This window comes from Apodemus sylvaticus, chromosome X (genome assembly GCF_947179515.1).
Source record: "Apodemus sylvaticus chromosome X, mApoSyl1.1, whole genome shotgun sequence".
NCBI lineage: Eukaryota > Metazoa > Chordata > Mammalia > Rodentia > Muridae > Apodemus > Apodemus sylvaticus.
Genome location: NC_067495.1, coordinates 59,022,958 through 59,037,533, shown reverse-complemented (window position 1 = coordinate 59,037,533; position 14,576 = coordinate 59,022,958). Strand labels below are relative to the sequence as shown.

Genomic DNA, 14,576 nt, shown 5'->3' with positions numbered 1-14,576 from the left:
GGCTTATTAGTGGATAGTGGTAACATCAGAGTTTAGGCATATATGGCCAAGAACAAATCCTTTGTTTTCTATTATACTTTTCTAATCTAATTGGTGAAAATAGAGTCTGATTCCTCCATAGGATTACTTTTAGGAGGAAATGAAGTAAGCCTCATGAGACTTTTCTGGATCCTGTGAAAGAACTGTTGACAGGTGATGACTTTTCTCCAGACTAGACCTCTGGCAAGAAACACTCTGAGGAGTTCCTTGTAGTGGCAAATTATGAGCAGTATCATTTTTCATTTTGGGTGAAAGTTTGAAGGGAAGATTGACAGCCTTCAGAATCATTGCACATAGCAAGATCAAAATCACGTGGTTGTGATTTTACAAAGCATTGAGGGGCAGATATGTGTATACTGCTTAACACAGAATAAATTAGGTATGCCAATAGATGATGGCTTTCACTTCTCCTGAGTAGCACAATACTCCATGCCTATATTCTTTATCTTAAACAGGTGAATGTTCTGGAAAAATGAGAGTTCAAAGGATTACTAGCTATCAGTCTAGTACACCAGCAGAGCTCTGAGAAGCCTACAGATGTCTTTAAAAGGCCCTGTGGAAAGGCAAAGTGAACTTTAATATGTGGACCCATCTCCTTTCAAATCAGAGCAGCAGTAATATAGCTAACCCATAGATATAGGTTGATAAAATGCAGATTTTATTTGAAAAAAGACTTCAGTTTCAGAAAAAGTGTTTGGGAACCTAGATGTTGTCTCTTCTTTCCCTCACCTTATTTATAGATGGGGATACCAAAGGGTAAAGGGAAATCTTGCTGAAGCACATAGTTAGTGGCAGAACAAAAGACAGACACAGTGTTTTCTCTCAAGGTTAGTCCTTTCTGTCAGCCCCACCAGCATGCTATTAGTAAGAAGGGTGAGAAGCAGGAATTGGATTGGGAAAAGTTAGGACAGGGATAACAGGTAGAGAACAAAGCCAGTCCTTGGCAAGCATGAAGTGAGAGCTTAGCAGGAGAATGTGACCAAATGGGATTAATAAATGTATGACGAATACCCTCTCAGGCAAGAAGACTCCTTGATCCCCACCCCCGCCTGCTGCTGACTCTCATTCTCCTCCTAGTTTCAATTCTTGGTCAGGGGAATAGCCAGGGGAAAGAATATCAAATTTTATCTTTCAAGGTTTATGTTGGACTATTTAGTCTAATGGTTTTTAGTTTGTGGAGGAGTAAACATAATTAATAATAGAATGATATGCAATGCTGCACATCCTTGCCAAAGCACAGAAACTATTTCCAAGTCTCTCTTGTCTGACTTGCTGAGCCAGGGGAAAGGGGTCCACTGTCCAGATACCATCCTGAGTGAGGGCCACAGGGTCATTACTCCAAACCTGCTCCTGAGAAATTGTAGAGCCTGGAAATGCTTTTGCATACCAGGCTTTTCCACTGGAAAAACTAACTACATGAATTTAGAGCATACATGCTTTTACAATTACATTTAAACTGACATTAAAAACAAATGCGAAACAGTCCATGCTGAACAGGTCAGCATGACCTGGAAAGCAAATGAGAGGGTTTTTTTTTTCTTGAAAAATAGAAGAAAGAAAGAAAAGTGGAAAAGGGGGGGGGAGCTCCAATGTTAATAACATTAATTTTATCAGCCTGTTGTAAATAAACAAAACAAAACAAAACAAAACAAAAAGACATTGGTGTATTAATGGTATTATTTCAGGAAATTTTCACTATCAGAAATATTCAGTATCCAAGCAAATAGAAAGCAGTTAAAGAACAAACCACATTCAAATTTCAATTCAAGGTAGAGAGTTTCTCATTGGTCAGATTTAAATTTTGTCCACACGAGGAGGAAACATCCCTCTGACAGTCCTTCCTTGTTTGTGTATCCCCCAGAATATGGCTAAGTAAAGGGAAAGAAAAAGATTGTATGCTTATTATGCAAGGATACCATTGTGTGTGTGTGTGTGTGTGTGTGTGTGTGTATGTGAGCACACATGCATGCATGTGGGTCCGTCCGTCCATGTGCATGTTTGTGTAGGTAGTGACTCGAAAAGGGACTGAAGAAAAGCCAGGTCCAAATCAAGGAGAGAGAGCATGCATTTTGACTTTCATGTTTTGTCTGTTCAGACCTTGTGTACTGTGCCTCCAACAGGAGGAAACAACTTTCAATGTGGAGGTTGTAGAAGACAGAACAAAACACTGTAAATGCTAAATATCTTATTTAATACATCAATACAATATTTGAAGTGTCTGAGGAAGTCTCACAGCTGATGTGATTAGATAGAGGTAAGAGGTTTCAGTGAGGGAGCAGTGCGGAGTGGAGGAAGCACTCCAGAGCTAAGAGGGGAAGGCAGACCCACTTCCTCCACTAGCCCAGCCTTGGAGGGAAATAAAGGAAGCACATATTGCTTCTCAGATTTGCCTTCTTCCCCTTTATAGTAAGTTCAAGTTATGTGGGCTACCAAAAACAGAGTCACCTTGATTTTGGAGCTAAGAGGACTATCTGACTCTGGTTTTTAACTCCAGCATTAAGAGATGAACTGGCTGGTGTTTCTTCTAGGAGAAGCAAAAATTTGGTCCTTCTTCCTTGTCTGTGGATCAGCAACTTCCTTCAGTTCTTTTCTACAGCCTGTGGTTGAAAGCTGGGTCTTTGGCAGAAATCCAGAACAGTCGACTTTACTGTCTGGTCATTTTGAGATACATGTAATTGCCAAATGAGAATTTTCCTACTATGAAAGAGTGGTTGTGATGAAAGTAGTGCCTTAAGGATGGGCTTGAAGCCCCTATGCTCAAAAATTGGATGCCTGAGTCAGTTCTGAGATAGGAAGCATTGTATACAAGTGGAGAGAGGGGTGGTTGCCATTTAAAAAAAAAAAAAAGGTTCCATGCCTTCCAAGTTTACTTATCTTGTAAGAAAGAAGTGAGATGAAGAAATGGACTATTGCTATTTGGGGATTTAGTTTTCTTTTCTGCATTAGTGACACATGTACTTAAGAACTTCAGTATGAATATGTGTTTATGTACCTCTCCGTATACTCTAGACAAGAAATAATTTTCCAGAGCAGAGAATATTAGGGGGCAAAAACCAGGAAGGTACAATTTAATGCTTTCATTACAGCCACTCAAAAACTAACAATCATTCTTTCGTGATGGTATTCTGAATTTGTTTGCATCAGCCAAACTGTCCCATAAAAATCTCAGTATCCTTACTCAGCCTGGAAATGAAATCATTTACAAATGAATATCTCTGTGCCTTATAGTTCAGTCGTCAAAGCTTCCATGCCTTATTGGCTGCCAAGGAGATAGAATCCTCAATTTCTTTTGGTTTCAGAATTGCCAATATGATACTTCACTGTGCTGTCTTGGGATAGTTGAGATCTATATTTCTTAGTTTGAAATGTGAGTACAAATTTTCTGAAAGTGATTAGTAATTACATAATTTGAGTTTCTGACTGTTAGAAACGTGAAATGTCCCTTACCAATTTACTTCCACTTCAGCCTCAGAAGCCTTTATCCAACAGGAGGGTAAAGAAGGAATTGGCATACCTGGGTTTATATTTAGCACCAATTAGTTAGTCTAAGGAACATGGAATCTGGTGACAAAAGAGGTCATTCAGTAATTATATTTCCAGTTTTCTATTTAGACATAAATTGTCATGGAAATATTATCAATAATTTCATCTGGATGTTTTATTTCTTCCTCAGTGAGCACATATTTCTTTCCCTAGTTCTCCTAAGCAACATGGTCTCAAAAGATGTTCAAATGTCTCTAAAAGGCTGCCTTACCCAGGTAAATTGTCTGAGTTCAGTACAATAAGGAATGTATCTCACAATTTATAACTAGAAATAGAATGATTTCTAATGATCACTAAAGGGGCTGGAGAGATGGCTCAGTAGTTAAAAGCACTGACTGCTCTTCCAGAGGTCCTGAGTTCAGTTTCCAGCAACCATGTAGTGCTTCACAACTGTCTGTAATTCAGTCCCAGGGGGATCTGATGTCCCTCACACCAATGCACATAAATTAAAATCAAATAAGCAGTTAAATTATAAAACAAAACTTTTTCTTGGAACACTACATTTGAGAAGTACATGGCTCTCTATAAGTTGTATGTTGTGTGTTCTCTTTTCTGTTCAATATATTAGAAAATATGACATTATCTTTTCTCTTTCAAGATCAAATGTGAGCTTTTGGATCTCTGGTAGCAAAAGTAAACACCAGTAAAATCTTTCTAAGGCCAGCACATTTTAGGAATTCAAATATTTTAAGGAGATTCTTTACAAATGAAATTCAAGTAGTAGATATGGAATAGCATCAGTTTTGATGATTAGAAAATATTACTTACCTCTAAGCATCGTTCCCTAAAAGTAAGTACTTAGAGTACAGCTATGTACTCTCAAAAATAACTGTTTTGGAGGGAAGAGAGAAAGTATATGGTCTCCTACACACACACACACACACACACACACACACACACACACACACACACACACACACAAGTTCTTTTGCAAAGTACAGCTGGAAGAAGCTAACTTTCTTCCTTTTGAAATGTGTGTGTGTGTGTGTGTGTGTGTGTGTATACAACAAAAAGATGGTAATTATGGCCACAGGCTTCAAGTGTTGACTAAAGAAACAAAAGGAAGAAAGAGCAAGAGTAACAAACAATTTTCAACAGCAGAGAAAGAAAAGTCTGTACTGGTGCCTGGGAAAACAAAGAAAATCAATCTTCACCTAAGAAGGAGTATAAAGTATAACAATTACTATGTACCTGCATCTTTACTTCTGTATGAATTTTATAAGAAATAGTATTCCTGTCATATAGCTGGTGAAAATGAAGCTCAGAGAGATGTACAGATTTTCATAAGTTCACCAAATTAATAAACTGGAAAAATTAGAATTTTAGACACAGGTCTAGAAACCAGGTCCATGTCTAAGTTTATCATGTTATATTTCTATTATAGTTACCACAGGAATTTGGTTTACAGAAAAGGACTGTGTTGTAGCTCACTGGTAGATTTTGTCTAATATGTTGAGTCTTTAGGTTCCATCCTCAGCACCACAAGTACCTCAAAGTTCTAAGTGCCAACCATACATTATACATGTTGATGCTCAGAAACACAGTGAAAATTTGCCCTTCTGTACATCCTTTGGTGATGTAGTGCTCTTAAAGTACTCAGGTATCTGAGAGTTTTTTATTTATTTATTTATTTATTTTTTATAAAAGCAGTACTTCTTAGAACAGAGACTCAATGATCAGTATACTGGCTTAAGTAAAATGGTTGCCATATGAGCACAGGGAGTGGCACTATAAGGATTTGTGCCCCTTATGGAGTAAGTGTGGCATTGTTGAAGGAAGTGTGTCTCTGGGCATGTGTTTAAAGTTCCAGATGCTCAAGATGGATGTCCCTGCAGATTCAAATGTAGAATTCTTAGGTACCTTTCCAGTACATGTCTGCCTGTCTGCCACCATGCTTCCTGCAATGATGATAATGGACTAAACCTCTGAACTGCAAGCTGGCCCCAGTTAAATATATTCCTTTATAAGAGTTGCTGTAGTCACAGTGTCTCTTCACAGCTATAGAGATCCTAAGATACCCAGGCTAAGGTCAATTTAGATGCTAAGTCTGGAGAGTCAGGGAAAAATGAAAAGAGAACAAAAGCCAGTACTTGATTTGAGTTCTTTATTGTTGTTGTTGTTGTTGTTGTTGTTGTTGTTGTTGTTGTTATTCCTTTGTGTATGTTAGGTGTATGTCCTACCACTGAACTGTATTGTTCACTGAGCTGTATTGTTTTAGAAATAGAATTTTGCTATGTTGTCCAGGCTGGTCTAGAACTAATGAGTCTCCTGTTTCAGTTCCTTGAATGCTAGGATTACAGGAATGCACCATTGTATTTGTTTCTCACATTAAGTGTGTTTTGTAACACTTTGCCAAATGTCAAACACTAAATACAGAAAAGTCATGACGTTTATCTTTCCATCATGTTGGTGTTCCTACTATGTATGGGGATGTTTATCTGTTAGTGGCCACTCTGAATAATGCTGGAATATATTTCTATTTCTTTTTTTTTAAAGATTTATTTATTATATGTAAGTACACTCTAGCTGTCTTCAGACACACCAGAAGAGGGCATCAGATCTCATTACATCCTTTGGTGATGTTGTGAGCCACCATGTGGCTGCTGGGATTTGAACTCAGGACCTTCGGAAGAGCAGTCAGTGTTGTTAACTGCTGAGCCATCTCTCCAGGCTTATATTTCTATTTCTTAAAATAATGTTTCTAGCATGCTCTCCAGGACAATATTACATAACTATAGCTACTAGTTGTTATGAGTAATGTCTGTGCTTTTGTCTTCTATCCCTTGTGAGAGACAAACATAGTACAGATATTTTCTGGCATACTTTATTGGTGTTGGAAGCTATGGATATGGTAATATGGAATACTCTTGTTTGTTAATGCATACTTTACTGATTTATCCAGTAAATGATGACACACAGATGTGGGAAATTGATGAAATTAAGTAGGTAACTTTTTTCTCACAGAATAAAGTTTTTATTTATACCTGTTTTTATTTTAAAGGAGTGTTTTCCAGAAAACAATGTTTTGGTAGGATATTAAATGGTGCTATGTGAAAAGGGAGACCTAAAATTTAATTTAGTTTGGGAATCCTCAGTTATAAAGTATCTAAGTTTATTTTATTACGGTAGTCACCAAGACCTATCACATACAGTGCAAATCTTCCTAAGGATTGTAATATGCAGGTTTCTTTTCCTCACTGGAACTTAGAAATCAGTTTCTCTAAAGCATGCATTGAAATAATTTTCTATGATATCACACTGGGAAACTGTGGTCAAGATCAAGGCAACTGGTATTTGGTATATATGTAGGTTCTTTATACAAGCCAATTGCTTGGGTCTGGGCCAGTTTCTTTTCTGCATGTTCAGTACTTGCAGATTTCAATCTCAAGTGGAGGTAGGTAGACCCCAAGAACCAAGCAAATTTGAAGATAAACTCGCTGTTTCATTCTGCGGGTGTGCCTCCCTTCCTTTTGTAAAATGTAAACCCTTCCTAACATAACATTTAAGCTGCCAAAAATTCTCTTAAAACACATAAACAATTAGGAACATGACATGTGGTCATGTCTGTCTGGCAACCATAAATCTTTCGTTGCCTGAAATTGGGTTCACTTTCACTGTGGGCACAGCTTCCTTCCCTATTTTCCTATCTCTGGCCATGTTAAATCACTTGCTGGTCTGTTAACTATGCTCCTCATAGTTTTTATGTCTCTGTACCTTTTTTTCAAGCTGTGCTCATGGCCTTAAATGGCCTTTCTCTTGTGTCTTACTAAACTCCTTAATAATTTTCTACATATACCTTAAAAGTAATGTATAATCATAATCGCTGTCTCCTTTATTTAACATATTTTAAACGTATTTACTGTGTCTATGTGTGTTCATATGTGTACATGCATATGTGTATTCATGTGCATGTATGTTTGAATGTGTCACACTGCAGATGTAGGGGTCAGAGGACAATCTGATGATGGTTATCTCTGTTTACCATATAGGTTCCAGAGATCAAGTATGGGTTGTAGGGCTTGGTGGCAATTGCCTTCACCCACTGAACAATCTACATTGTACTATATGAGTTTTAAAGCACACATTAAAACCTTGTTATCAGGCTCAGCCTCCCCATATGTCCAGCATAAACTTTGGTACATATTTAGCACTCAAGAGATACTGAAAACATGTATTTGTAGATGAGTGAGTGCATAGAGAGATGAATTTACTTCAATGAATAAAAATATGCCAAAAGAATCATGACATAAATTGTATTTTAGCATTACAATCATTTTCTTGCATCGAAGACATCTGATATGGAAGGAGCAGTGCTGTACTTCTCTTGGAGTCTTGGAGGGTGGCAAATGATGAGGTAACTGCATAAACACTATCTTCAACAATGGAAATTAGTTTATGGTGGAAATGGACTATTGTTAGGAATCCCTGAGCTATCTTCCCAAAGAGAGAACTCATAGACATTGTGAAAACTTATACACACATTAAGGTTTTATCCTTTTAGGCAAAGTTCAATGTCTTAGTAGTAAAGATCCTATCTTTAATTAATTAATTAATTAAAGATTAATCTTTTTGTTTATTGAGAAACCGCTATGTTATAGTCCTAGCTCACCTGGAACTTACTATGTAGCCAAGCTTGCATTAAAGTTGTGATATACCTATCTTAGCCTCACATATACTGGGATAATAGGCTCAAATTAACTTTGGAATAAATGTACACTTGATTAAATCTCACATGCTTTGGGTCCCCATGGTCCTTCCCTTCCTGTGGGTGGTAGCTAGTACCTAAAATTCATCTACAGTCTACAACATGACTCATCCAGGGCAAGGGATATTTGAGTCCATGCTATCTACTATGTACTGAGAACTCAAGAGTCCAAGAACACAAAAACAAATATTATTTGCCTAGGGAAATAAGAACAAATGGGAAGTGATCAGAGGAAAGTTTCAGGAAAGAAGATGGCAGGAGGGCTGGCTCTTTCTTTGCAATTCTGTTTTGGAAACTGGAAGTGTTTCTTGAGAAGTACAAAGCACAGTAAAAGATGGCTATGCATTTACCTGAATTACACACCACCAATTTGCTGAAGGGAAGGTCCTTATTCAGACAGTTAAGTATTTTCTTAAATGAACAAATGGGCAAGGCATTTAAATTCTTTAAGCAGTTCTTGATATTATGGTTTACAAATGCAGCTAGACATTAATGAAGAACAAAGAAAGACATATCTTTTTCCATAGATGGGCATTTTTGAGTCTGAAGAGTCATCCTGAGAACTCATCACCCATTTGATTATTTTATAAATACCAATAGTATTTATAAATAATATTTATAGATAGATTAAGAAGAGGAGCAAGGGGTAGAAAGGTAGGTATAGAAACATGAAGAAATAGCTCTCTATCTATTAAGTGTCCTTTAACTCCTGTCAACCGCATATGGAATACCATAAAGAAAGCCATGCTAGAGATCATAAAGTATTGAGACTGAACAGATATTGTATGGGGGAACAGATATCATGTTGGAGAATGTCAGATTCTCCTGGAATTGAAAACATCTATCTGCTTTGCCCTTTACAACTTCAAAAATCCATTCATCAATTACAGTTTTGGCCTATACTTGTTATAGGTGTGAATGGGGGCAGCTACAATTTTTATGCAAATAACTCTTATATTAGTACTTCAATGAATAGGTAACTAGCAACTGAAGAAAAAAGTTGATGAACTACAATCTTTTCTTGGTGGATATTGACATCAAATCACAAAATTGTAACAACTGAAAGTCTTTGGTTTCATGATGGAAAAATAGAGGGAGAAGGGACTTCTCCACAAAAGGTACTCTGTAGAGAATATCACATTCTTAACTGTTACTTCATGATATATTATACAATTGTAGTGTGAGTGGTACAGAAAAGGAACTAAAATTATGTGACTTCTTGAAGGTGATCAAAAAAGTCTATGCTAAGCCCAAATCTTATGAAAATAAAAAGATATTGCCAATATATTTACAATGGCCACTTGGCACCATTGTTTTCCTATATCTTTTTGTTTTAAGTAAAACTATGATATATACTGATATTCCAAGTTAACAAAAAACTTTCGAAGAGTTTATGTCAGGAAGTGGGGATGTAGTTTTAACTCCATCCATGTCCAAAACCTAAGAGAATATTCATTTTCACTGACTTGGTACTTCAACATTAATGTATAACTTTTAGAATTACTTATATCAGATTTTAAGTGTTATGATGGTAGAACTTTTCAGAGTGAAATAGCTAGAAGTGATTTTGAGTGATCCACTGTCTGTTGTTATATATCACACATATATTAGATGGCAAGCCAAACTACTTAAGGAGAAAGTCATTGCTAAGTGTTGAGAACAGCCTGCGTCTAATATGTTGGCGAGCTCATTGTACTAATATGTCTTCACATTCATCTAGCATCTTCTCAAAGATGTTCTTATTTACCTTTTCATGTGATCTTAACTGTAACTGGTATCCATAAACTACAGATGATGAAAATGACACTCACAGGGGGCATGAAATTAAAAAAAAAATAGTTCTAGGCTTTAACCTTGTCAAACTTCAAAAGTAAAGTCATTTATACAACATCATTAATTCTTCTGTGACTTGTCTGCACATGCATGTTTGTGGAATAATACTTGCCTACCATGAACAGGGCTCTAGATTCAATCCCCTGTATGGCAAAAGAAAACAAAATGATCCTTGTATTTTGTGAGCATCTTTCTTCTGTTTATCTTGAAGTTTCGGAAATATTTTTGTACCACTTTTCAGTTTCTTCATGTCTGAGTGCTACACTGTATAGTCATATGCAGATTTTTCCTTCAATAATGCTCACTGTAATCATGTCAGAAAACACCTTTTTCCTTTTCTTTTTGTAATGGAGGATATGGGCTCTGACATGAAACTAATGTCTTACTGAGAAATATTTTATAATTAAACTTTACTTGTATCGAAATGGGCTTATAAAGATTTTCAAATGATGGCAAGACAGGGAATTCTCAACTTAGATGCTACTGTCTACTATGCACAATGCACAGGAAGTTAAATAATTGATAATGAGTGTATGAGAGAATGTGGCTAAAGATTTTCAACATTCATGTGGCAAAACCTCCTTCTCTCTTTTACCTCTCCTGGATGTCTTACTGCCCTCGCCAATGATCTTATGTCTTTTTCCCCACTATAGACCATAACTATACTATATCCTTAGAGTAGACCAAACAAGCAAAAACAAGATTGGATTTTGGTCAAATATTTGAATCTGACTTGATGTAGTTGCCTGGAAGATAAATCACAGGAATTTTACCTATGATGCCTGAGAGTATTACACATTACTTGAGATACTTCTATTGAAATTCACAGATGTAGCCCGAAACAAATTCCTTGCTGTAGTATGGTCTTATTAAAAGTATTTCTGGTCTATGTTGATGGAGGATGTAGTTAGCTATAAGGATATGTAGGCAGAGTAGGCATTAAGTTCCTTATAGAAAGACAGAGAAAACAATTGTTCTAAATTAGCCACGAGGTGGGAGAAAAGTGGGCTAGATTCCAGTCACTTGGGTTTTCCTGATTGATAATGAGTAATCAAATATAAGGTTGTAGTTTTTAGGCACTCAGAAATAGATTTGTTTTTCTTTGAGTTCCATTTCTAAATCAATGTAGACTAATGAGCTTCTTTTTTCTCATGAAAGATGCATCTGTTTGGACGCAGCAGGCAGCAGAGTGGATTCTGGCACAGGGCAGATGAAGATATGAAGAATTATAAGCAAGTAGTATGAGGCCATTTTGGAAGGAAGACAGAGCTCATGCTAGACATAAGCTCATAGGACACAGAGCCTTATGATAGAGGGTCACACTTGAAAGGGCTATATCTTTTAAGAAGCTAATGTGCCACTGGGAAAATGCTTTTGGAAGTGATCAATGGATTTGTAAAGAAAAGGAAATGATTAAAAAGCCTGCTAATTTCTGGGAGACACAGGATAGGAAATTGGCTCTGTTTGGTACCTTAGTTACAGGATCCAAAGAGAAACAGCTTTACATTCCAGTTGGCTGTTGCTACAGGACATGCAGATGTTAGCTGAGGGATAATCCCAGGTGTTTTGAGCCTGCCTGTGCCATGGTCATCCTGCACCTGTGACAGTTTTGATTACTCACTTCTCTCATTCCGACTACTGAAGAGCAACAGTATCAATATACCACTTAAGGAGCTGAATCCAAAAAGCACACCCTCATTCATTGTCTGTTATTTTCTGATCCTTCCTTCATGCTTCCTGGTTCTATGCCAAACCTCAAGTTATGAATGTCATAGGCAAAAAATAAAGAAGGGACCATGAGAAGGTCAATCTGAATCTATTGCATACCTGGTACTCTTAGAAGTATTACAGAAGAGAATATAGGTCTAATGCAATAATTATAAAGGATGAAGGTGAGCAGAAGCAGGACAAGAAGAGAATAGGAGAAAAATACCATACCTCCCAGAGTCATCCCTGCTTCATAACATTTCCGGAGACGGCAAGATGGGCAATTTTTTCTCCGAAATTTATCAATGGTGCAATCATTTCTGCTGGCACATAGATACTTCTGTTTCCCTGGGAGAAGAAATGCAAGAATAGCAGATCTGCTGTTAATGTGTCTTCAGAGCTTCTGTTCCTTAAGTATTTTTAGGCAATATTAACATATACTACAAATTGAGAGATAGTGGCCCCAAACAAGTTGATTATACAGATTCCATTTTTTATAGCTGTTCTTAATAGACATTAGCAATTTGGTCTTGTTAATACTTCCATTATTAGAGTAATTTGCTGCTTTTGAAATCAATATGATTAAGCCAGGAGTACCCTTGAGAAAATGACCAGTTGTGGAAATTATAACTCTAAGCTTGACACAAGCTTAATCAATGCATCCTTCGACTGACAACTGTAATCATGAATAGCTTCATAAGCTAATTATATGCTTAAAAAACCAGGACATTAAATTTTTTAATTTTTTATGTGATATCTCTTTGTACATTGCCAATGATGGCACTCCCAAGCCTGTAGGTTATAAAACTCAGAAATAAAGCCCACTCTTTGTGGGATGAATCAGGGAGAAGCAAAAGGAAGTTCTCTGAATTCAGTAGAGGAAAAGATACCCACAACCTTGTACAACTTGAGTCAATACAAATATGAGGAGAACCCCCTCTCCACTTTCCGAATAAGAATTACTGAAAAGAAGATGTGGTCCACTCAAAAAAAGGTGTTTTGATAGTACTTTGCTTTTGTTATATTGTTCCCAATAGAAGCCCACACATAGCAGGCCTTTGATAAACACATATAGACTCACTTAATAAGCATGCAGCCCATAGAGATGCACGAGCAAAAGAGTCAACATAGAAATAGTCCAGAATACATTCACAGTTGATCTGCACCTCTTGGATTAGGGATAAAACAAGATGGAAGAAAATAGTCATTTATTGTTTTGCAATATGGCTGATATTTTTATTTATTATTTATTGTTTTACAATGTGGCTGATATTTTTAGGGTCCTATATTGTAATAATGATACATTCTCATATTTAATTTGTTTACAAGATTAGTAATAACCTTGAGTGAAGTACATATAAAAGAATTATTATTTCCCTCTTTTTGATAACAAAAATAAGGGTCATTATGATGAAAAAGGTTCTGCCTTCCAGCATTATGTTAAACAGTTGTAGGGACAACTTATATCCTTGTCTTTTTAGATCACAAGTATGATATTAACTATAGACCTATATATAACCTTTACCTTGTGCTATAAGAACATTTGTGCAGTTTATTAAGAATATTTATCATGAGATAAATTTTGCCAAAAGCTTTTTCAATTTTTCCTGAAATGATCCTATGAATTTTTAGCTTCATTCTGTTGACATGGTGAGTTTTATTTATTCATTTGCATGTGCAGAACTGGCATTGAATCCCAGTAATAAATCATTTTTTATCATAATGGATAATTTTTAATGCAATGCTGAATTGAGCTTTTCAGTATTTGTTCCAGGTGTTCTTTCATCTATGTTGTTGAGGCCTATTGACCTGCCTGGCATTATATCCTTGGTTTGCTCTAAGACTATGACTCCAATAAATAAGAAAGAATTTTAAATGCTGTTTGGTTACTTTAAGCCCACTCCTCTACACAAGGCTTGGATGACATCTATAACATACTTGCAATATGTTTCTAGCATACTTTCTTGAATTAAGACTCAGTTTGTAATATCTTTAGACTCTGTTAAGAGATAAGTTCTTTCTGGAAAGTTACAGTCTCTTGTAGTACTGATTGATTCATCAGTGACAGTGACACAAAATCTGTCCAGTTAAGGACATTAAAAGTTTCTAAATAAATTACATAGGATTCTTAGTTTTTACGGTATGAAATTGGGCATAATATGTGGATATGGAGCAAGCCACAAGAAGAAGGTGGTAAAGCCAGCATGACGTTTGAAAGTTGCACACAATGGAAATGTACTCTAAATGATTAGAGTGTGAAGAAATAGCATTCTGAGGGGGGTCAGATAACTTTTTCTGTTACTCGTTTATAGTCAGATTCCGTATTTTCAGTTGACAGAAATTTTTAGGTGGGATCTGGGCCTGTTCCAATTTGGTTTTAGAAGGTCAAATGATTTCATGTTATAGTCTAGGTAGCTGAACAATTAGCACAGATAATACAAATACCTATTTAGCTCCTGTTCATTGGAGATTAAACAGTAAACTCTACTCTTTGAAACTGTTTATTTTCAACAGCAAAAATACATCAACAATCCATTATCAAGTTCTTACAAAAAGTCATTGTAAAATGATTAGAAAATTATAAACAGTCTTTTTCATGTTAAAATATATAAGGACACACTGTAGAACTTCAAAGAGAACATGCATTTCAGTGCTTTATAACACTTAGAAGGGTTATATAATTGGCAAGCGATACTCTGCATGTATTTTGGCTTTGAAACTATTGATGGATCTATGTTCTGCATTTTCT

At 36.3% G+C, this 14,576-nt stretch overlaps 1 protein-coding gene across 1 annotated transcript in view; it reads right to left on the bottom strand.

Annotated features, from left to right (window-relative positions):
• Ar (androgen receptor) overlaps window positions 1-14,576 on the bottom strand; it is a 176,135-nt gene that overhangs the window by 17,949 nt on the left and 143,610 nt on the right. Inside the window, exon 3 of the mRNA XM_052170921.1 lies at window positions 12,059-12,175. Within this exon, the coding sequence (XP_052026881.1) occupies window positions 12,059-12,175 (117 nt within the window). The remainder of the gene's footprint in view (window positions 1-12,058; window positions 12,176-14,576) is intronic.